Genomic DNA, 26,111 nt, shown 5'->3' with positions numbered 1-26,111 from the left:
AACATTTGAGATACTGCCAGATTGTTTGCCAAAGCAATTTTTTTTGAAGTTTCACCTTTACAATTTTTAAAGATCAGATATTGAAATTACATTAAAATGCTTCACAGGTACATCTGCAATGTTTCCAACTATGTATAAGCTCCTTGGAGACAGGCTTGTACTTCTTTTATATTCACACATCCATAATGCACATACTTGTTGGAAATTAAAGAAATAAGAGAAAGAAGGGAAGAAAAAAGAAGAAAGGGGAAAAATGCTCTACAGAATTTAAATGTTAAAAACTGACATTATCAACCTAAAATAATACAGAGATAATATAAAGGTATTTCCAGACTAAGTTTTGGTTCATTTACCTTTGTTACCTCATATTGATACCAAATTATAATTTTATATATTATTTGGCCTTCGTAAAAATTTGGATTGTTCTATTAAGCTTTAGAATGAAATCAATATGAAGAACTAAAGATACAGAAATAGAATAACTGAGGCTGGGATTGTGGCTCAGTGGTAGAGCACTTGCCTAGCATGTGTAAGACACTGGGTTCAATTATCAGCACCACATACAAATAAGTAAATAAAATTTAAAAAATTCATCAACAACGAATAAAAAAAGAATAGAATAACTGAAAAGATGAAATAATGAGGGACAGTGAAAAGGAATTAGAATAAGAGGAAAAAAATTTTTAAATAATCAACCAGTGTTAAAATAGACATTAAAGTTATATTGAATTTCAATCCTGAAAATAAAAAGTAAAAAAATTAAATTATATTAATTTTTCAAGTTTTTTTTTCTTTTAGGATATAGTAAATCTCATAAAATATCCGTAAAATACTTCTGTAAAGAGAGGAAAATTCAAGACTCACTCTTTTTGCTTTGGCTACACCACCAAACAATGCTACATCTCCACCTAGTGACGTGATAGCACAAAGCCAACTATAAACTTCCAAGATCACACAGATTGAAGTCTAAAAATTATGGTTTGTTATATAGATACAAACCAATACATCACAAAACAATTTCTCCAGGTGTTTAATAAAGATATTTAAACTGTGCTCTTTCTTTCACTTATAAAACAGAAAAATAAACTAAATCCACTTGATGTGCTAATTCTTCATCATATTAGCTTGCCCAGCAGCATAATTATGATAGTAATGAAAATGTGTTACACAAATATAACATGTGGAGGATAGTGGAGTCAGTCAGAAGCTGTCAGCTTCAAATTCAAAGACCCAATATAGCTCCTTAAATCACATATGAGTAAGAATTTTTAAAGCATCACTATAAATGATAGTTTATCAATGCTATAATCCAGAATTGCATGATCTTTGTAATACTCAAGATCACAATTTAGGCTCACATATACCAGCCAGGCAAAAGCATTTTGGGGAAATTACGGGTAAAATGTATATTGATAGGCATAAATTATCATAGCATATCATATAGACACAACACACTTAGTAAGTACATGTTAAATGGAACAGTCCTCTGGCCCATGATAAAGTTCTCCACATGCAGTCAACTACACTGATGGGAGGTGTTTTTGTTGTTGTCGTTAGGGTCTGGAACTAGCAGCCTCAAGTAGTTCCCAAACATGGCTGTGTATAGAATTCATTCAAGTTAAGAAAAGTGCATATTATAAAATGAATCCCTAAAGATTATGAGGCCTGTGTTGAAAGCTGGGAATCCACATTTTAAAACCTTAGCAGGTAACTCTGAAGAGAAGCTATACTGGGGGACTAATATAGTCCTGGAAAGTTGCCTGGAAAGTCAAGGCTGGGTCACACTTAATTCTGGCACTTTCTCTCATGAAATGAATGATCATGGGGTACTGGGGTGTTTGAAAGCACATATGTACTAAGACAGACATATAATATTATTTATTTAAGTAAATAATAAAAATCATCATTATAACAACCAAAATTCAACTATTAGCTTGTAAATTTCTTTTATATCTAAAGCAAAATGCAAGCTGTACCTACAAGTTTTCTAATAAAATTGTTCTATTTTCTAACTAGAAATAAAAATTCAAAATAATTACAAATTAGCCAGTATTTACTGCTAATCTTTAAAAGAAAATATTAGGAAAGTATTATTATTTCCCCTGAACATTAGCCATGAATCAGTTTTAAGAAACAGGACACAAGAAAATTTAATAGATTATTGAGGTTGTTTTATTAGACCTTCTTACTCAAAATCCACCACAGAATTCTGCTACCAAAAATTAGCCTCTGTCCCAAATACATTCATTTGTTTACACATATCTAATGCAAGTCTAGACTAGCTCAACAGAGAGAATGAATTTGATTGCTGAAAAAACTTAAAATTAAAGATGATAAGGTCACAAACTTTTGAGTCTAATAGAACAGAGAAAAACATAGAAGCTTCAGGTTAAGGAGGTAACCATAAGTGACCATAAAGCATTACAAAGTCATGGATATGTTGCTTTTAATTTTTACTTTTTAATAAAAACAACCCCATACCATTATTGTCATCTGGTAATAACAAAAGGGTAATCAAAGCAATATAAACAAATACTTTAGGATTATACTCCTAAACAAAAACACCTAAAAAAACAAAACTGCCTTCTCAATAATTCATGACTTCATTGATCATTTCTAGTTAGAGACACTTGGTAGCAGAGTAATATTATCTCCTTTTGGTACACAGTGACCCAGTTCTGTTCTTTACTTTGTTTTAAATCAATTTCTTCTGCATCATCTGATGAGAGGTTCATATACTTCTTAAAACCAATGATTGAGCCCTCAACCTGCACATTCACTTGCTCATAGAGCCAAACCTGAAATTGGGAACTATTTTGCAAGTGTCTGAAGATGAAGTTGATGGGTTACACCTTCACTGTCTGTACATTTTGACCTTGGCCACAGTACACTAAAATGGAAGTTCACAAACACCACAATGACCTAGAGGCTCCTCACATAGAAACTTACAGATCTGGTATACTGTTTTCTAGAAACCCTTCCAAATTATAAAGTAATTCTAATAATCCATGTTTATCATCATTTTTCCTACCAAAAACCAATCCTGAGTATGAACTATTAGTTTCTTAAGGAGTAGATCTTCCCAGACCCCCAAACCAGAGCAGACTGGGTAAGTAGAACCAATATCCCTGGCTGACCAGAATCCTCAAACTTGTAGTCACAGATGATAACAAAAAATAAATAAATAAATAAATAAATAAATAAATAAAAATGAGCAGCACAAATTAAATTCATCTTTTGCAAATTTAGGATGGGGACACTTAGGATGATCAGGAAGGGCAGGAGCCAAGGGGGCACAATGAGAATTATCATGATCCAGGGAAGCCTAGATTGCCCTAAACAAACTGCACCTAAGTAAGCCAGTTTTATATAGACAAAAGCAGGTAAATTAAGGAGGCAAAGAAAGGTGGAGAAGACATGACTTGGCCACTACAGATGCAAAGATACCAAGAAAACAATCTTGTTTTCTGTTTTCCAATTCCAGTTTCTATTGCTCCAACTGTTAAAGTGCTTCCTATCCTTGGATTACCACTCGACCAGTAGGGTTCTTTTAATAAATCTGTTTCTTGAGTTAATTCGAGCAGGTCTTTGTTTCTTTCAATTTGAAGAGCCTAAATGAGAGCATAAGACATTATTTCTGAACCAGAATAATGCCACACTTTCAGGAGACCATTTGTATGCTATTACACTAAGCAAAAATAGCATATAGGGACAACATGGGCAAGTTAACATCACTGTGAGAGTAGACTTTTCTACCAAGTAGATAAGTGTGTACCTTTAAAATGATCCAACTACAAGATTTTTCCATTTCACTTCCTGGTTTCTTACAAAGAAAGGAGGGAAAAGGGTCACAATGGAAGAAGGCACCTCCCAAAGGATAATAGAACCTGCTTTACAACACTAATTCTAGCATTCACTACCCCGAGTCTATAATTTGCAGATGTGTAAAGGTAGATAATTAATGTGCTAAATAAGCAGCAAGGAGGCATGCTTCAAGGTTCTGCACATTCAATTAACATTAGGCAGGGTGCACCCCCACTTTTGTATGCTTATACAACTGTCTAGTCAAAAATAAAAATATTGTCCCTTCCACCTAAAAGTTTTCTGTAGTTTTCCTCAAGGGATCTAAGTATGGGATCAGTGTTAGTTCATTGACATTCATGAAGGTATGTAAAACACACCCCTGTGTGCACACACAGGAACATGCACGTACGTACAAACACACACACACACACACACACACACACACACGTCCTTTTGGGATAGACATTTGACTATGCTTAAACCATGGGAGATCTTCACAGCTGTGTAAAGCTATCATTAATACCCAGAACTTTTACACTTTCTACATCAAGTTTCTTAAACAAACAGAAGGAAAATCGTTGCATATAGAGAAGTTGTGTGAGAAGATAAACTGAGCAGTCTTGGAGGATGATGAGAGATATAAAAAGTCAGTGTGAAAACACCAACTACTCCAAAAAGAGGAAGGGAGTGGTAAGATTTCACTAAGAGTAAAAGGAAGTTGACATACATTTCTTCCTGTCCTCAGCAATATTTGGAGATACTGGAGAGAAGAGCTGGGGCCTGGATCTTGTGAGGCTTTTTGATTAGCTGCTCCTGAGGTATTTGGGGATAGAGACTCCAAGGATTTCAACTAGAAGACAGAAGAACTTTTAGGCCTTTTGACTTTTGACATACTCTGCCTTGTTTGTTTGCATCCAGTCTTATTTTGAGCTAGAAAGAGCTTCTGCTTAGGTATTCAGACACTCAGGAAATTAAGAGTAGGGTCTATAGGAAGTGAAGCAGAAAGCTGACTGTCAAACTTTGATTTAATCTACAGGAAAAAAAAAAGATCTTTAGGTTTCCTTTTAGATTGCCTAGCCCATTTTGCCATGGTACAAACAGTAATTGATTTAAGGCCAATCCTCCATTGAGGAATAAAGATTATATATGCTTGACTGGAAAAACCACTTGAATAGAGATGATGAATATCACAGATCAAATGTAGGAACAGAGGGCAGGACAGAGGCTATTACTGTCAGGTCTTGAATGCACCCCAGAAGGTTGTATGTGATAGGCATTAGTGCTAGAAATGGGGAAATACACAAATACTATAAATTTCATAGAGTATTCACAGTATTTGCAGTTACATACTGACCTATAAATCTGATGTGAGTTCAATGCATAAAACAGTGTTCTTGCTAGATTATAAAAACAGGTTCTTTTTATTCTCTTCTCTCTTTTCCCACATATTCTAAATTTTCTTCACTGAGCACTTTCATTATTTTGGCAATATGGTATTAGTCTTCTTAACTGCCCCAACTGGGGATAGGAGCTGGCTAAACTGGGAAATCATAAATATACCTTAAAATACAAGTTTTGCAGGAGGAATTGAACTCAGGGGGCACTTGACCACTGAGCCACATCCCCAGCCTTATTTTGTATTTTATTTAGAGACAGGGTCTCACTGAGCTGCTTAGTACCTCATTGTTGCTGAGGCTGGCTTTGAACACATGATCCTTCTGTCTCAGCCTCCGGAGCCTCTGGGATTACAGGCGTGCACCTCTGCACCCAGCTCTTAAAATGCAAATTTGAATATACAATTTAGTCTGCCAATAAGGTCATGTAAGCCCAAAGTCTTTTCTTTGAATATGGATTATTTGGGGGTTTCAGGTTATCTTTCTTGGCTAAACAACACCACATCAATGAATTACAATTCCTATTTCTTTAAAGTGTTATAAGATTGCAGATACTCATAAAGCAATCTGATTATGGATTCCTTCTAAGATTTTAACTTTTTGTTGGCCTATAATTTAATAATTTTCTTGTTCACAGTAATTTCATTAAATTTAAGAGACTTTCCCTTATTGAGTTTCTCCAAAGCAATCAACTTGGTTTTAATGAGAAAAGTCACATTTCTTCAGTTTACATGCTATTTAAATAAATTAGGTAATCACAAAAGGCACTGTAACTTATACCAAGTTTAGGTACAAATAAGTGACCCTTAGTAAGTACACACCTTACTGGGTGGAAGCAGAAGTACAAACACATTCTACAAAATATATACCAGCCAAAAAAAAATGTGCTAGAGTATCAATATGCATGATTTACAAAGGAAAAGATGGGTGTCAGAAAAGTTAATTATGAAGAATTGTAATGCATCCCACTATCATATATAAATAAAAAGATTTAAAAATTTTTAAAAAAATTAGGACATGTTGAAAAAAGAAAAGTTAATTATGTGGATGTTGCTTTAGAGTTTGCTTTAGAGCTTTTATGTACTTTTCGAATCTGAAATCACCCTCTACTGTTTTGTCCCCTCTTAAGGGAAGAGGTTGTTGAAAGATGAAAAATATTTTTTTTAAAGATGCACAGGAGAAAAGAGAGAATAACAGTCTCTTCTTATTCCATGAGTGTGGGGTTAGAATCTATATGTATACATCCAAGTGTGTGTATGTATGTATCACATGGTCACATGTATGTATCATGCACATGTATGCATGTATATATACAGAGAAGTGGAATTATGAGGCATAGAGAAGTGGGGGAAGTGACTTTCATTGAATAGAGCTTCACCATGAATCTAGGCTTTAGTTACAGTGGACAAGCAGTAGGAATAATTTGCACAAGCAGAGGTAGTCCACTTTGTTCATAGTACACTACTAGGTATAAAGTGAAAAAGGGCAGAAGGAGTGAAGATAAAATTATGACTAAGTACAGGAAGAGTGGGGAAAAGAAAGGGATTTTAGCCTATGATCAAAACTGTGAATAAAAGGGATCTGGATCTTAAATGTTCCCAAAGACCATGTATTGACAGCTTGTGGTGCAATAGGGAAGTGATGGAACCATTAGGAAGCAGGGCCTGGTGGAAGGAAGTTAGGTCACTGGGGGCATACTCTTAAAAGAGGTATTGAGCCCTGTTAATGGTTTAAATATGAGGTGTCCCCCAAAGCTCATGTGTGAGACAATGCAAGAAAATCTCAGTATGAAATGATTGGATTATGAGAGTATTAACCTGATCAGTGTATTAATCCACTGATAGGAATTAACTATGGATAAGATAGAGTGTGGCTGAAAGATATAGGTCACTGAGGGCATGTCTTTGGTGTATATATTTCATCTCTGGTGAGCAGAGCTCAGTCTCTCTCTGCTTGTCAGTTTCTATGTCCTGAGCATCTGTTCTCCTCCTTGCCCTTCTGTGATGGTGTTTGCCTCATTCTGGGCCCAGAGCAACACAGTAGTCAGCTGTCTATGGACTGAGACCTCTGAAACTTTGTAGATGCCAAATAAACTTTTCCCCCTCTAAGATTGTTTTTGTCAGGGCTTTTGGTCACAGTGGTGAAAAAGCTGACTGAAACAGGACCCCAAGTCTCTTCCTCTCTCTTTTGCTTCCTACCTGGCAGATAGTGGACAGGCCTCCTCCATGCACTCCTATTATGCTGCCAAAGGTCCAAAGTGATGAGGCCAAGTGACCATAGACTGAAACCTCTAAGACCATGAGCATAAATAAATCTTCCCTCCATTTAAGTTGTTTATCTCAGGTGTTTTCTTGCAGTGATGGAAAGCTAACACAAAGAGGCTAAGAGGTATGCTATCAGCGTAAACTTCCAGGCTTTTTACAAATATATATTGAACTAATTTACATATAGTCTTCAACTAGTTTTTTGGTACAAATTTCTGTCATTAAGTGGAGTGATGGGCTGGATGTGGTGTTATACACCTATAATTCCAGCATTCAGGATACTGAGCCAGGAGGATTACAAATTCAAGGCCAGCCTTGGCAACTTAGAGAGACGCTGCCTCAAAATAAATAAATAGATAGATAGATAGATAGATAGATAGGACTGTAATGTAGCTCAGTGGTAAATTACTCCTGGGTTAAATTCCTAGTACCAAAAAACAAACAAAAAATGGAGTAATGCAAAAGTGTATAAGAGTAATTCTGGACTTTTAGACATTTACACCCAGTTGAGAAAGAATAACATAAGAACAAATAATGACAAGACCAGGTAATATGTACTAAATATAATAGAGCAATACAGACAGTATGTGCCATAAAACAAAACAATAGATTCTTTTTTTTAAAGAGAGAGAGAATTTAATTTTTGTTTTCTTAGTTTTCAGCGGACACAACATCTTGTTTGTATGTGGTGCTGAGGATCGAACCCGGGCCGCACGCATGCCAGGCGAGTGCGCTACTGCTTGAGCCACATCCCCAGCCCAAAAATAATAGATTCGTTTGGCCTTAGGTATAAAGTTACAGAAGATCCCTCCTTGAACTCTCCACAGGCCTTTGACTCACTTCAACACTGTTAAATCTCTCTGTTCTATAGTAGTCACAGTTTCATAAAATTCCTGGTTACTTACCAAGTTCTACTGGCTCTTGGTTAAAACTTCCCCTAAAAATCAGTGAAAGATTTTATTTGTGAAGAAACAATGAGATAATTAAAATAAGTGTTTTCAAGACTTTATCATGAATAATTTCAAACATACAGGCTGGGGATATAGCTCATTGGTAGAGAATGTGCCTACCATGTTCAATCCACAGTACCACAAAAACAAAACCACAAAACATACCACAGTACAGAACATAGTATAATGAATCCCCATGTGCTCATTAATAGCCTCAACAATTTTCAACACATACCCAATCTTTCTCATCCCCCTCACTCTATATAATTTTGAAGCAAATCCATCATTTTATATCATGCAAAATATTTTAAAATACCTCTCTCAAAGCTAGAATTCTTCTAAAATACATAGCCACAAACAAAAATCATACCAAAAATATTTCTTTAATATCAAATATCCAGTATTCAAAATTTCAATTGTCTTTTAAGAGCCCTATACTGCCATTTTACAGATGAAGAAACTAAAGCCCAATGAAGTTACATAACAGTTCAAGGTCACCCAGCTAACTCACATGCTCATCAGCTGGTAATAAATACAATGTGTGATAGCCATTTTATGGAATATTTTTCAGCCATAAAAAAGGAATGCAGTGGCCTGGGGATGTAGCTCAGTGGTAAAGCACTTGCCTAGCATTAGTTTGCTTCCCAACACTGCAAAAAATTGAAAATAAAAAATGAAATAAATGAAAAAAGAAGGAATGTGCTGCTGATAAGCACTAAAAAATGGATGGCACATAAAAACATTATACTCAGTGAAAGGAGCCAGTCACCAAAGACTACATATTTTATATTTTGAAATGTCCAGAATAGGGGAATCTATATAGCGACAGAAAGTAGATTAATGGTTGCCTAACGCTGAGGAAAGGAATAGCAGAGAGTGATTATTAATGGGTACAGGGTCTTTTTGGAGTGAAGAAAAATGTTCTAAAATTAGATTGTGGTGATGGGTGCACAATTCTGTGAATATACTAAAAACCACTGAGTTGTATACACACTTTAAATTGGTGAATTGAATAGTATTAGAATATGTCTAAACTTGCCGAGTAAATTATCAAAAGGTTTAAAATGTATCAAACCAAGGAATATTTATAGATCATCTACACAAGTATCATACTACATTCTATGCAAGTTAGAAAATAATTTTAAGACACATAACCTGACCTTAAATTGTTCATAAGTCAAGAGAAAAGGTACACATGCAAAATAGACTGAATTTGTACCTTATAACTGAAATAATGTGAGTAAATATTTTCTGACTATGCAGAGGCCAAAGCAGCTTGATAATCAGGCTGAGCTAAGGCCAGCAGGCCTGGGTCCTCCTCCCTGGGTTTAGAAATGCCCAGGGTAAACAAATTGCATAGGTTTTCCTTTGTTGTGGATGCTGAAGAGCAACAGAGGTCCTTGATAAAAACCAGGGAGAGTTGTGGTCATGAAAATGTATAAGGTTGAGTGTTTAGAGGAGGGAGATGAGGAACACAATAGGAGATAAAATGTAGAAAAAGAGACAGGTTGGGGATCTGAGGCTACACAGAGTAATTATAATACTGAAAAAAACTGAAGCACAGGAACCTAGTGGATCACTTATAACCAATCAGGCTTTATGGAGATAACAATTTACCTTCAAGGAATTATGAAATTGCTGTTCAAACTTAAATTGCCTGGGTACCAGGGATTTATGACTACATGGCCCAGTTCTATCTACCCTAAGGCTACTTGCAGTGTCTAGCTAAGCTCACATGCCACATAGATTCTCACTAGGAGTGCACAACGGAAAGATGCTTAAATTTTACAAATATATGAACTCGGCCTAATTTTATAACAAGGAAATTTTCAGATGATGTTGGCAATCAAAGCTTAGAATTTTACTCAAATTTTTAGTGTATAAGAGAAAACTACAAGTATAGCCCTGATCAATGAAGTAGAACATATATATCTAAAAACAACAAATTGAAAAAATATTAAACACACAAAAAAAGAAGCTAACATTTTGAGCATTAAAAATTATGCATCTTTTCTTAGAACTGTTTACAAAGAACACTTCATATTTGGATTAAGTGGAGTGGGTTTAAGGTGGCCTGATGAATCAGCAGTAAACATAACAATGTAACCCTATGGGCCAATCTGCCTCCAATAAACCACAACACTATTTGGGTTGCAGCTGAAATGCTTTATCAGTCTCCTTACCTTTCACCACATCAGCCACATTACAGGTGGGATCAATACTTCCTATATGTTTAGGATGAGCAGGATTAGTGTCACCACCAAATAGAAGTGCTAAATGAACACAAAAGGAAAGGGAGAAGATTTTTAAACAAAGCATTCTGGGATGATCAAGAAGAGAAATATGAGTTTATAAGAGTTGAAAGGCTCCCTTATATGTAAGAATCATTTTAGTGTCCCTAATGACTTAAAGCAATGGAATGCATGTAATTGATGGAGGAGAAACTCCACCAACCAATGAAGAAATAAGAATGTGCTTTTAAGACTCATTAGTTGTAGTCAGCAGGTCCTAGGTGCCCAACCTGCTGTCCCCCAACCAGTGTGACTTGGATGAAGAAACTTACTTTCATCCTTAGCCAAGTTTATCCACCTTCCCAGGACTACTGCAGACATTTATCTCAACGTTTGCTAAATATTTAGAACACATAGTCTTTACCATTTGGACAGGTCTGTGATGTTCTTCACTGGCAGGTATTTCAAAACCTTTCATCATAGAGATTATTTTTCAATGTCACATACCCAAACAATATTTGTTCAAGTATTTTAAAAAGAACATTCAGAAAATTTCACCATACACAAGTACTGCAAATTTTATTTCTGAACAAAAGTCAAAAGAAACCCCAAAGAAAAAAGCAACCTCAGTCCAAATGTTTTATAGGTGCAGTTATTTTAAATCAGGTAAAAAAATTGAAAATAACTTAGATACTACAAAAAAAGGCCTAAACAAAATAGGACAGATTTTGAATTATGAAAAATGGTAAATTTGGGCATTAGACCAGTACATAAAGTTTCAACTGATTAAGGGGAAGGAATCAGAGATATACGTTTAGCCAATGATCTAAAAATGTAGATATATGTCTAAATATACATACTTAGATCCCAAAAGAAATTTCAGTTATCTAAGTAATTTAGCTGAGTAGTATTTAGGGTCTTTTCTCATCTAAATTTCCTGTAAATGGAACACATTTAAGTAAACCATATTTAATAGTTGTGTAACATTTGCTTATCCAATGAATCAAATTAGTAAAATAAAGGCGCTTTATCCATTTTCTGATTCAACAAAGAGGATGAATTAGGCTCTAGACATATGAATGCTTTTTATTAAGAATTATGAAATCAGCCAAAGATATAACACTGAAAATGAGCCAAAAAGCTTATTGTATTGAGAGAATTTTAGTTTTCTTCATATCTGCTCATCACCTTAGAAAGTGAACTTAAAACTCTCAATGCAGGATTAGGCACTGACAATCCTGCTTAATCAGACTTCACTGATATTTTAAAATACAGGATTGATTGCTCATATTGCCAACATGCTAATTCAATATTTCCCGGTACCAGATATTCTTAAAACTAAAAAGGAAAACATATAACAACTTGAACAAAGAGTAAAACATACTCTCAGAGACACATAAAATTATTCAGAGATGAATGCACAGCTGCCATTAAAGCTAGTCCCTTTGTCTACCAGGAATATAATGGCAGAGACTTAAGTGGCAGGGAGTGGTCCTATCTAAGATGAACATCAACAATTAGTATTCAAGAATACCAATTAACAGCCTTTTAATAGGATTTACTTAGGAAAAACTAAATTAGCAATGAAATTTTTATAGCCAAAAATGTAGGTCAGTAAATTAAAAGTGAAGTAAGAAGAATACTGGGAAAAATCACTGCGTTACCTCTGTAAAAGGATCAACAAAACTCAACTTACTGTGCTGGTTAATAAGCATGCGGAAAGATATGCGGTTGGTATAAAATCGATCCAGAAAATATTGGATGTTACTGCTAATGAAGGGGTCAAACCCAAACTTCTCCTTATATTCAATCACTCCTTGAGCCATTGTAGGAACCACATCATTGTGCCTATTTCTGACTTTAATCAGAACTTGTAGAAAGCTGTATGGGAAAAAAAGAAAACACAGTCAGTCTTTACATCTCATGGGCTAATACACACACTTCTCAACTCCATCCCCAGACTGGTTAATCTGCTGGTATTTTTATAGGGTAGACAAGAAACAAAAACTTTAAGCAAGTGTTAGCTTGAAATTTCCTACAGAAGTTGTTTTCAGAGATGCAAAAAGTAGAAGGTTCTGGTAAGGAAAAAAATGCTCAACTACCTTATTAGGACTCCAATGACTTTTAAAATTCCTTTTATTTGTTCTAATTAGTTATACAACATAGTAGAATGTATTTTGACATATTTTATATATATATATATATATATATATATATATATATATATATATATATATATGGCATATAATTTCTCATTCTTCTGGTTGTACATGATGTAGAATTACACTGGTCATAAAATCATTTATGAACATAGGATAGAAATGTCAGATTCATTCTACTATCTTTCCTTTTCCCATTCCCCCTCCCTTCCCTTCAATTCCCCTTTTTCTAATCCAAAGTAGTTCTACATTTCCCTAACCACCCCCTTATTGTGAAATTAGCATCCACATATCAGAGAAAACATTCAGCCTTTGGTTTTTTGAGATTGGCTTATTTTACTTAGCATGATATTTTCTATTTACATCCATTTAACCAGCAAATGCCATAATTTTGTTCTTTTATGGCTGAGTAATATTACATTGTGTATATATACCACATTTTCTTTATCTGTTCGTTTGTTGAAGGGCACCTAGGTTGGTTTAGCTATTGCGAAATGAGCTGCTATAAACATTGATGTGGATGCATCACTGTATTATGCTGATTCTAAGTCCTTTGGCTTTTTGAGTAAGTAGTTACAAAAAGTACAGATTCTATAAATGTTTTATAGATTTATAAATGTTTATAAATAATTGCAAAATATGTCAATATTTATTTTGAAAATATGAGGAAAATCTCAAAATAATCTCCAAGGATTTTTTTAATGGAATTTCAAAGCAATACCTTCCATGAGTAAAGACAGAAAGTCAAACTTTGGGCGTGAGTACCAGGAAGTAAACTCAGGGGCACTCAGCCACTGAGCCACATCCCCAGCCTATTTTGTGTTTTATTTAGAGACAGGATCTCACTCAGTTGCTTAGTGCCTCACTGTTGCTGAGGCTGGCTTTGAACTCGCAATCTTCCTACCTCAGTCTCCCAAGCTAATGGGATTACAAGCATGCACCACTGTGCCCGGCAGAAAATCAAACTTTTTAAAAGTAAACTTTGGACATAAATTTCTTACAGTAGTAAAATACAATAATGAAATGTAGGTTTTATTTTTTTATTGATTTTTAAAAAAAATAAATGACAGCGGAATGCATTACAATTCTTATTACACATACACAGCACAATTTTTCATATCTCTGGTTGTATATAAAGTATGTTGACACCAATTCATGTCTTCATACATGTACTTTGGATAATGATGTCTATCACATTCCACCATCCTTGCTAATCCCCTGTGGAAAGGGAGGGGGAAATGTAGACTTTAAAAAAGCAATTACAGTAAATGTATTTGCTGGGCACAGTGGTACATGCCTGTAGTCCCAGCTACTTGGGAAGCTGAGATGGAAGAACTGCTTGAGCCCAGGAGTTTGAGACTAGCCTGGGAAACATAGTGAAACCCCATCTCAAAGAAAAAAGAAAAGTGTATTCAAGTATTCTCGCACATTATCATAAACATGTATAGGAAAAATATATTAAAAATAGTGACTAGAATAGAAAGATAAGTCCTTCAATGGAATGAAATAAAAAGTTTGAAATCAGGCCCAAGGGTAAGTATGTGTGCATAAAAATTTAGCATATTGGGAAAGTGACATTGCTAGTCAGCAGAAAAATAATCAAATTAATAATCAAAGTGGGCATGATGGTGCATGCCTGTAATCCCAGTAACTTGAGAGGCTAAGGCAGGAGGATTACCCAGCCTCAGCTACTTAGCAAGACCCTGTCTCAAAATAAAATAGAAAAAGGGCTGGAGATGTAGCTCAGTGGTAGAGTGCCCCTAAGTTCAATCTCTAGTACCTCCACACACAAATTAATAATCAAATTAATTCAGATAGCAGGCTAACAATTTAAGTCATATCCCAATTGCAAGTCTTAAACCAACAACCGAAAAAAGGATTAAAAATGTAAAAGGGTGGCCTGGGGATGTGGCTCAAGAGGTGACGCGCTCGCCTAGCACGCATGAGGTACTGGGTTCGATTCTCAGCACCAAATAAAAAAAACAAAACAAAACAAAATAAAGATATTGTGTCCATCTAAAACTAAAAAATAAATATTTTTTAAAAACTATAAAAGTGATTAAAAAATAAAGTGAACAAGTATATAAGCATGGGATAAGAAAGGCTGTTCTAAGCTTAATACCAAAGGTAGCAACAAATGATATAAAGAAACAAAGATATGATGATGTAGAATTTCAATAATTCTATAGGAACATATATTATATATAAAATAAAAACAACCTGAAACCAGGAAGAATGTATTTGCAAGAGTTATTATCCTTGATAAAGGAAAAGATGAGCGTCCTATTAAAGAACTAGGCAAAGTGCCGATTATCAATGGAAAATTTACCAAAGAGTAACCACAAATGCCAGTAATTTTACCCTCACAAAAAAAGTAGGGCTGGGTTGTGGTTCAGTGGTAGGACACTTGCCTAGCACATGTGAGGCACTGAGTTCAATCCTCAGACCACGCAAAAATAAATAATGTCCATCTACAACGAAAAAATATTTTAAAAAAACAAAGTAAATTAAAACAATGCAATACTATTTTCTACTTATCAGACTGGCAAAGAATAACAAGTGTCAGTGGAATGTGGGAGCTTAACTGACAAATTTCTAAGAGCAATTTAACAATACTCATCAAAAGCCTGAATAAAATAATTCTATTTCTAGGATCGATTCTAGGAAAATAACTGGACAAGGTAAAGAGCTGTTTTTAAAAACTGTTCCTTAGAGTACTGTTTGTGATTGCAAGAAATCTACAAGTCAGTCTAAAATCCAACAACAGGTGATCAAATTGCATGACATACCTATAGAAGGACTAGGAATATGAATAGTCAAGTATCACATAATAATGTTTCAGACAATGACAAATTGCACACAGTGGTAGTTCCATAAGATTATATCACCTAGCAATGTCATAATCATCTTAGTTTGTGTGAGTAGACACTATGATATTTGCACAAAGATAAAATCATCCCAATGATGGATTTCTCTTTTTTAAAAAATATTTTTTAGTTGTTGTTATAAATATTTTTTTTTAAAAAAAAAGGTCTATGTGGTGCTGAGAACTGAACCCAGTGCCTCACACATGCCCAGCAAGTGTACTACTGCTGAGCCCCAGCCCCAGATTTCTCTTAATGTATCCCTGTCATTATGCAATGCACAACCATATTATGAAACTAATAATGGTATACATCTGTTATGTAGACACTTATTTTTGTAAAAAATATTTTATACATACAAAAATATGCATGCTTAGGAAAAAGCATGGACAGAAGGAAAATGTTAACAGTAGTTGTCTCCTCCTAGTGGAAATTTGGAACAATTTTTTTTTTACTTGTCTGAATAGTCTTATTTTTTTCAGTGATGAAAGATCTTTGTAACAAAGATACATACATACAATGACAGTAAAGATGAATAAATAAATTCTTAAATTAGAAAACAAATATTTATAAGAAATTTTACTATGGACAATTTGTCCTTATACAATACTCTCTCCAATGTATATATAAATTAAATTAAAACTTCCTAAAGTGAAACAGTTAATTAATTATAGTAGTATTCCGATGTATCTGAAGGGAGGAGACATATGACAATGGTTCAATTCTCAGAATACTTTCTCAATCTTCTATGTTCTTCTAAACTCTATTATTATGATAAACATGCTTGTCCTCTAAGCTACTTTGACTTTACTAAAATGATTTCCCTGCTGGCGATCTCATATAACCTCCCACTGAACAGAAAAGGCTGCAACCATGACAATCACTTTTTACTCCTCTCTTCACCAACAGCATCAGGCTTCTCAAATCCCAACTCTCCTAACTAGCTGCAAGAACCTGGTAAATTATCAAAACTCACTGAGTTGAGAGCTGTCATCAACATGACCTAGCACACACTACATTCACAGTGGCCATTTACAAAGCAGGCCTGTGTCCATAAATTACATCTGACTGTTAACCTCTTCCAGAAACTAAGACAGGAGTCCAGAAAAACACAGCAGAAATTTAGTACTGTGTTCTTCCACAAATCTACATCCTCAAATTTGGAGCTGGAAAGGCCAGACCTAATTTTTGGGACATTAGCCAAACAGTCATCAGCTAATGACTTTTGAGAAAACGAAGCTCCAGCATTTTACTCATTTATTATCAATCAACACATTAAATTATAGCAGTGGCTTGAATCAAGGAAACCACTGCATCCACATTTCACAGATCCATTAGACAAAACACCTACTGAAGAATAAAATCGGTCAGGGAAAGACATGGTAGAACATACCTGTAATCCCAGCAACTAGGGAGGCTGAGGCAGGAAGATTGCGAGTTCAAAGTCAGCCTCAGCAACTTAGTGAGGCCCTAAGCAACTAAGCAAGACCTTGTCTTTAAATAAAATATTAAAAAGGCTGTGGTTCAATGGTCAAGCCCCCATGGCTCAATCCCTGGTACCAAAAAATAAATAAAAATATAACTGATCAGAGATTCTTCTCTTTTATATCTTAATTTACAACTAAACTTGAGCTAGCTAATTATGGCTCAAACAGCAGTTCTGGCAGTATGGTATACTATAAATAAGAGTGTACAAGGGAAAAGGAACCATGACTTATAGGTTCAACTCTGCTAAGAACTGTCACAATCTTGGGCAAGTCATTTCATATCCCTGACCTCAGTTTCCTTATCTGTGAATTCAGAGGTCTGTGTTAAATACCTCCTAAGGTTGTTGATATAATGTGGTGTTTCTATAGTCCTTTTCATGACACACCTGAGACAGGTGCCTGTCTCACAACTATGTGAATTAGGTTTATACTTAGAAATTGCTCAGCAAAACAGACTTGCCATGTGCATTCACTTGTATATACATAAAACAGGAAGAAATTAATGTGAAGGAGATTGCAATTTCTCTTGGAGAAAAACACATTCACATCTAGGGTTAATGCTTCTTGGTTAAGTAAAAATGAAAAAGTGAAATACTTTCCATCAGCATGAGAAGTTAGTAGTCTTTGTGTGTAATGACAACAACAGAATTCAGGTTGTTATATAAAAAGCACATTCTTGCCAGGTGAAGAGGCCCTAAACAACTTACTGAGACCCTATCTCAAAATAAAATATAAAAAGGTCTAGGGATGTGGGTCAGTGTTGTGCCCCTGGGTTCAATTCCCCACATGAAAAAAAGTACATTCTTTTTTTGCTTGTCTAAAATACAGTTTGTGGGTTCAAATATAATATCCCATTGAATTTTTTTAAAAAGACTGGATAGATGATTCATGTATATATGAAGGTCACTGCATTCTTAAAACTACCACTAGATGGAACATTTACTGCAATGTTTAGAATTAATACTCAGTTCACCTTGACTAAATGTATTAAGAATTGGGTCATGAAGCATTAATTTGAAGGGTCATTATTCTTTGTGCACTATGTTAAATTCTTAACTCAAAAAATTTCAAAAAGTCAACCTTGAGCCATTAGCCACTAAGAAAACTAGTGCAAATTGTATTTCTTGGGTCTTAATGGCAGGAGTTCCATTTACCAAAGCATCTTTTTACCTAGATACTTTTTCTTTCAGTTAAATGGTAGCATACTTACTTATCTAAAACCTGTGGGTCTTCAGGGCTCTTATTTTCATATTCTAAAAGTTCAAGAAAACTCTGCATGTACCTAAAAAAAGAAGAAGAGTTGCTGTTAGTTGCCTACCAGATAGCCATTCCTCCTTTCCCTCTTCCCAAAAGCACTCCAAAATTTCATTCAGATTTCATTCCATCCCCACATGCAGCTTAAGTGCTTCAAGAAAAGCTGATGCCTCCAAAACTTATACACGTTTTTCTCTGGATAATCCTATTGCTTTTGCTACTAATTATTAATTAGTTCAACAGTTAGGTCTAAGCCTATGCTGTGCATTCCCCTCAAAACAGGGACTGGCTCAGGAATGAGCATACTGCCTCAATTCACGCAAATAAAAAGAGAGATAAACCTCGCTGGAGGTCTCTGAGAAAGAAATCAACTTGCTTTGCTTTTATATAATGTGCTATGGGGATGTTAAGTCTGGAACTGTGTAGCTATTCTGCCAGCAGTAGGAAATCCAACCTGAAAACAAAGCTAACATTTTCAAAAGCAGGGCCTTGATAGCCTCATGAATCTCTGATTCAAACCAAGTTCAAAAGCTTATCCTTTGGTTGGATCTTTACACAAGCCAGGTTCAGCTTCATTTTTTGCTATTACAAGTATATCCTAACTGATATTTTACAGCTTGACTAAAAACATACATATAAATTTTAAGAAGCACCTGAGTGACACTCAAGTACACACCAAGAATTTAGAAACTAGAAGTAAAAAAAAGATTCCTTCTCCAAGTGAAATTCATTTCATCAACCTGTAATGGAGGAATATATCTTAGGTCCTCAGAAACTACTTCTGCATTAAGAATGGCTGCATATTTCAGTAAGGGCCAGTACAATAAAAATGTGTACAACATTAAGATCTGGAACACACAGATAAATGGGATTCAGAGAGGCACATTAGTGTGGCAATTATATCTGTCCCAAACTGGATGGATCTAGTAGGGATTCAGATATTCCAATTAGAGGTGTATGATCACTGCTTTGGTACTTAACATATCCTGAAATAATTATCCCTTCATTCTAATCATTTCTAACAATTAATTACCACTAATCCTATTATAGAGGATTAGAACACTTAAGTGACTAAAAATGACATATGCATATAAGCAGGAATGACATTTAATTCATCAGCCTCATACAAACTTTGTGATAATGTATCTGATACTAAAGGGCAGTCATCTCCATGTGTATTTTTAAAAAGTTTCTGGGTAGATAAGGCCAGGTAAGAGATATTAAAATCATTAGGTCAAAACACCCTGAGAAGTCAAAGTTGGTCAGCTCCAGGAACGTTCTTTGTCCTGCCACATGCAAGGAAATTTTGGCAGGCCTCCTGTCTTTTCCAAAGGGGATAGTCTTTTAAAGAGTAAAGTCATATATGGAGAGGAATCAAAGATTATGCTAAGATTCCCAGCCTAAAAATCAAAATAACAAGAACAACACACTGTGGCTCAGCATGGGGACAATTTGTTATAAATAAAGTTTGTTTTTAAAAACAAATGACAACAACACACAAATATATGATCCTGAACTGAATTCCTAAACCAGGAGGGGAGACTGCTAAAAAAAAAAGGTGCACTATTAAAACAATAAGTGAAATGATAATAAGTTCTACATATTAGGAATTATTACTGTATCAATTTTAAAGTTCCTGAATGTGATGACCATATTCTAGTTTTCTAAGAGTTATTCCCAGGACATATATGCCAAAGTATTTAGGGACAAAGGGATGATATCTATCTTAATCCAAATGGTTCAGGAAAAAATGTATGTGTACAATATGGCAATTATTTAAAAAATCATAGAACAACAAATTCCATCATTATGCACAACTATAATGCACCAATTTAAAAAAAGTGGAAAAAATAAAATAATAAAGTTTGGTTAAAAAAAGAATACAAAAAAAATCAGAGAGAGATTATCCAAAGAATAATGATGCTTATTTGGGAACAGCATTACAATGGCAATAGCAGAGCCTGGCAATGGGAATACATTTTAGTAAGCTATGATGAATTCAAAGGAGTTGAAGGGCAAGGGGAAGCTTTTAAAGACAAAAAATGAAGATGATTACATCAGATTTTCAAACAATAATCCTTGGCCATGATGGTTAGCAAGATTTGCATCAGTATGAGGTTAAACAGTTGCTAGGCAGATGTCCTTAGAGAAGTACTTTTTGTATAAGATTGTGGTGAACTCTGTATAAGCTTATGGTTCTGGCAGTCTTTTGTGGTAGTTACTATCAAGCACTCACACATAAGAACCCTTTCTTTATAACCTACTAGACTTATTTATTTTTGTTAAGGTTGTTACAAGTGACTCTATTTTGATTCTGAGAACTTTTATATTTCTTTCATATACACACATGTGTGTACCATACATATGCACATGCACACACACGTATGGAGACAGAGTATGAATATGAATCACAATGGTAGAACAAATGTGTCCAAATGTTAATAATCAATGAATCTGAGCGAAGGCATATGGGAATTCTTTCTAATCGTCTTGCAACTCTTAGGTAGGAAATTATTTCAAAATATAATGTTAAAGGAACAAAAAGGACAAAATGGCATGTATGTGTTTGAAAGAGATATGGAAAAAGAACGGTGGAGAGACCAAAAAAAAAAGTGAGTTGATGCACTAATTTGTTTGAGTTCTATACTCTGCTGATGTGGTGTGCTGGTGTATAACACAAAAATACATCCGTGTATTTGTTCCTAGTTCCTAGTACACTTCTAAAATCCTTAGAATTTCCTGAATGATAGGAGTATCTTGTTCATCAAAAGCCCCTTTTAAACACACATGAGTTTATGCTAATGAGATTGACTGAGAGTAAGGTGCCTAGATAGCCTCAGGATAGGGCTGGTTACCAAAAAATTCACCTTCACCTCTAGGGGTGGGAACAGCCAGGAGATTAAGCTGTATAAAACCTCTTGAAGGGAAAGATTCTGTTGTGCTGGGAGGATGTTGAACCCAGAGAGAGCTCGGAAGCCATACACACTCCCACTTAGCCCTACATATTTCTTCCATTTGGCTATTCTTGGGTTGTGCTTTTTACAATAGACCTGTAAACAGTAAGCAAAGTACCTTTCTCAGTTCTGTGAGCCATTCTAGCAAATTATCAAACCTAAAAAGATAGCTGTGGAAACTCAATTTACAGTCAGCCTGTAAAAAGCAAAGGTAGACCAGGGAGTTGCAATTGGTGTCTGAAGTAGGAGTCAGTCTTGAGGAACTGAGCTCTTAAGTTGTGGGGTCTGTGAAAACTTAAGGTACTTAATACCAGAATTGAATTGAATTGTTGAACACCCATCTGGTGTCTGAAGAATCAAAGAATTACTTATTAGTACTGGAATACACCACAGAGCCAGAAATTCACTTGGAAGCCACTGAAGTAACTACTACAAAAGTAATAGAAAACGCTTGATCATCACCACCAACCAGATCTGGGAACTTTACCTTGCCTACTTAGAATGCTGGAAGAGCTCTAATAATTATCTTGAGGCAATAAAGAAGCCTCATGCAAACTAGTCAGGAGCTATTGCTTTTTGGGAAAAGGGAATGACACTATAACTCTAATACCATCCAATATAGTGTTTCTCAGGTGACTCATTCTTAGCCCTAAGAATTTATTACATTATTATTATTATTACTATTGAGAAATGACTGCTGAATGTGCAATCTTTCAGTAGCCTGGCCTCCATGAACCCTCTAAATGCAAACTAATTACTGGTTCCATTTTCCTTGTATTTGTCCACAGCATTCCCTTCTCTTAAGATACTATCCCTGTCACCTTACTGGTCAACTCCATCCCCATCAAGATCAGTTAAAGACCACAGTGAGCAGTTTTTGCCCCTCCTCTGTGTTACCACCACACTGTGTCTGCCCCAAGAGCACTTAAGCCATTTGGCCTCACAAACTCCAAACTCCTCCACCTTTCTCCAGGATTTCTACCTTGCTTTTACAACACAGAGTAGAACTGTGAGTGTTTATCAAATATATGCAAACTCCTTTCTAAAAACACACCACCTTCCATTATTCTACCATTCACTTATCACCTGCTCTTATATTATACCATTCACTTATTTCACCCTGCTTACCTAGTAGGGAGTTTCATCACAAATTCAACTTCCTCAATTAATAACATCTGTTTTATGCATCAGAGCTATATCTGATTTAATTCTCTTCCTGAGGGGGCACTAGGGATTGAACCCAGAGGCTCTTTACTACTGGCCACATCCCAAGCCCTTCATATCTTTTTTAAGACAGGGTCTCACTAAGTTGCTTGGGGCCTTGCTAAATTTTAAGGCTGGCTACAAACTTTTGATCCTCCTGTGTCAGCCTTTGATATTGCTGGGATTACAGGCATGTGCTATATCTGATTTAACTTGAAGTTATAGTCTGTTAAGATTTTTCATACTTTTCATTGGGCAAATGAAGCACAACGTGGAGCTGATATTTTTCCAATCTGAGGTTCCCCTTTAAATAACTTCACATATTCTCCAAGAAACACTGCCTTAAAGGAACTTAGTTAAAAGGAAAATAAAAGCAGCAAAGCTTAAACTTGATAAATGTGGGAAACATCTTCCTATCTGAAGGAAGGCAGGTCCATTCTCACAGGCTACTACCTTGCTACTCCTTTATATTGTTCTCTACTTTCCTTTTTTTCAATGAGCAATCACATCTATAAGTAGAACAATTAAATTTGAAAAGTCAAGAAAGTATCTATTATGCCTTAGAAATATTTTTTTAAAGCTACTTTAAATTGAACAGTTCAAAAAGAACCCATCATTTAAGGGCATGGAAAACCCAGCTACCCTGAATGACTCATTCCCACATGGGCAGTATGTGCACTTTTATGGAGAATGGTTCCAAAGCCAAATGTTCACAGCATTGTGGGAAGATCCATTTCAAGCCACATTATTTACTTACCAACTCTGAACCAATCCCACTGAAGGGCGGTTCAGTAAATTATCTGGCAGAAGATTAACTTCTCTCATAGTGTTAGCCAGTCGCACAGGAAGTTCCTTTCGTAGAAACATGTATGAAGTTTTCTCACATGCATTATCTCTCCCTATTAAGAGATAAAAATGTTCCATGATTTTACAACTTAATAAATGAAGAAATAAAGTGTTTTCATGGTAACACAGTTATTACTAGTCAGAAAGGAAAAGTTAAATAATCCTGCAGTCTCTAGTTAAAATTTTATCCTCTGAAATAGTTAGTTTAAGAAAATAACTTAATTAGAAGAGAAAAAGAGCATTTATTCCATGAAGTAACCCAGAAAACAGTTTTTTTTTCCTTAAAACAAGTAAGTTCCTAGTGTTACCAGCAGTAATATAAAAGTGACCTGGGATATAATGTGAACTTGTTTTCAAATAAACACTATGGGAAAACTGCCAAGTACAAAAGTAGTAGAACATGTAAATTTATTGCTGTTTACATAGGGGTTTACAGGAGACAACAGATCAATTCATTCTATAAATGTTCACCTACTGTGTGCCAACTGTTTCCTAAGATTTTCTTTAAATTTGTTTCTTCAGAAACCATAGCACTATCACTCTGGAAAGTAGCCACAGACTCAGGAAGCTCTGTGATTCTAAATGTGGGACTCTGAAACAAAGGGTTCACGTGTGTCAGAGAAACCAGCTCATGATGTTCCCATGGGCAAAGGGGTCTGCTATGGCATGTCAAAAAATGGGAAGACACAGTGTTGATAATAAACAAAGAGGTTGACAGTAGAATGAATCAAGCATTACTTCCCTATGTTCATATATGAATACATGACCAGTGTAATTCCACATCATGTACAACCACAGAATGGGAAATTATACTCCATGTATGTGTAATATGTCAAAATACATTCTACTGTCATATGTAACTAAAAAGAACAAAAAAAAAACCAAAGAGGTTAGTGAATTAAGTCAGGCACAGAAAGAAAAATACTATATGATCTCATTCATATGTGGAGTCTAAAAAAATTAATCTCATAGAAGTTGAGAATAAAATGATGGTTATCAGAGGCTGAGGAGAGTCACAGAGGGAGGAATAGAAAAGTTGATCAATGGATTGTAAGTTACAGTTAGACATTCTGGTGTGCTATTGCAAAGCAGGGCAACTACAGATAATGATAAATTCTACATTTCAAAAAGTTAAAAGAAATGTTATTTTTTTTAATGAACATGATACCTTCATTTTATTTATTTATTTTTATGTGGTGCTAAGAATCAAACCCTGTGCCTCACGCATGCTAGACAAGCACTCTACCACTAAGCTATAACCCCAGCCCCCAAAAGAAAGGATTTTTAAAGTTTTCACCATAAAGGCTGAGGTTGTGGCTCAGCAGTAGAGCACTCGCCTAGCATGTTTGAAGCCCTTAGTTCAATACTCAGCACCCACATAAAAATAAACAAACAAAATAAAGGTATTAAAAAAATAAAGGTATGGTATCCAACTACAACTAAAAAGTTTAAAAAAAGGATGTTTGAGGAGATAGATGTGTTTACCCTGATTTACACAATGTATACATGCACTGAAACATCACATGGTGCCCCATTAATATGCATGGTTTAATGTTTTCATGTATCAGTTAAAATATAAAATAATAAATTAAGGAGTCTTCTAGAGGTTACTCTAAGCTGGTTATGCAAAACACTAACATAAATAGGGCACAAGGAAAGAAAAGGTGCCCCAGTCACTCTCACATGCTGCATGTGGTCAGAGTAGTTCTAGGACTAGCCTTGCCTGTAAATCTGGTATAAACTCAATGATGGCTATAGGACAGAGGGCATGATAGAAAGGACAAAAGTTGGGGGGATAAAAATATCCTCTAGTTCCAACTCCTCCATCCTGGGGTTGGGAAACCTTTGCTAAACTGCTTCTTCATCATTCCTCTGAATTTCATCTGCCTTAATTTGTAAAACAGGGATCAAACTTCCTAAAAACTAAATGTTATACCATGAGTGGAGCCTGAGATGGAGCATGTGACCAATAAACCCTGGTGCTTCTCCTGCTTTCCATGATACTTTATGGGTCCATCCAATCTCCCTCACACTAGCTAGGCCCCCACATGCTCCATGCTCCCTGGAAGCTGTTCTGAAATGAACAACATCAGAGGGAAGCAGAGCCTATCGAACAATTTTCATCTTCAAATTTTCCTTATTTATCCCTACATGATAAAGGCAGCAAATGAGAGATTCAGAAGCCAAATTTTCTTCCAGTTATATTCTACTTGAAGTAGAAGAACCCACTTTAAGAAAAATTTTTTTAGTTGTAGATGGACATAATACTTTTATTTTTATGTGGTGCTAACAATCAATCCAGTGCTTCATACCTGCCAGGCAAGTGCTCTACCACTGAGCCACAATCCCAGCCCAAAAGAACCCACTCTTGAAAGTCATCTCCAGAATCTTTCCTCCTGACCCCAGACCCAGACCCCTTCTTCATTTTCAAAAAAGTCAGAATGAATGATTACATTCTTAAATAATCCATCCCTCATTTCCTTCATTCTGAGTATACTGAAGGCCTTCAATAGTGTCTCTTTTAAATGAATGATTCTTTTACTTAGACTATAAAAGGTACTTTAATCTCTAAAACCCACTTCCAAATAAGGGGAAAAGAGGAGTAAGACTCCAGAAATGAACATCCAACATTATTTTCTATATGATCCTGGATGTTTTGCTTCAAATAATATATATTATCCCTCAAAAGTTCTATATAAAT

The 26,111-nt window shown here is 35.3% G+C and overlaps 1 protein-coding gene across 2 annotated transcripts in view; it reads right to left on the bottom strand.

Annotated features, from left to right (window-relative positions):
- Pdk3 (pyruvate dehydrogenase kinase 3) overlaps nucleotides 1–26,111 on the bottom strand; it is a 69,661-nt gene that overhangs the window by 18,924 nt on the left and 24,626 nt on the right. For both annotated transcript variants that reach the window (XM_077106884.1, XM_077106885.1), the window contains exons 2-5: nucleotides 23,322–23,463; nucleotides 18,364–18,435; nucleotides 12,340–12,524; nucleotides 10,596–10,685 (exon numbers count right to left, since the gene is read on the bottom strand). In XM_077106884.1, the coding sequence (XP_076962999.1) occupies nucleotides 10,596–10,685; nucleotides 12,340–12,524; nucleotides 18,364–18,435; nucleotides 23,322–23,463 (489 nt within the window). The remainder of the gene's footprint in view (nucleotides 1–10,595; nucleotides 10,686–12,339; nucleotides 12,525–18,363; nucleotides 18,436–23,321; nucleotides 23,464–26,111) is intronic.

Source organism: Callospermophilus lateralis, chromosome X (genome assembly GCF_048772815.1).
Source record: "Callospermophilus lateralis isolate mCalLat2 chromosome X, mCalLat2.hap1, whole genome shotgun sequence".
Lineage (NCBI taxonomy): Eukaryota > Metazoa > Chordata > Mammalia > Rodentia > Sciuridae > Callospermophilus > Callospermophilus lateralis.
The sequence above is the reverse complement of the archived record's forward strand: the minus strand, read 5'-3'. Positions and strand labels throughout refer to the sequence as shown.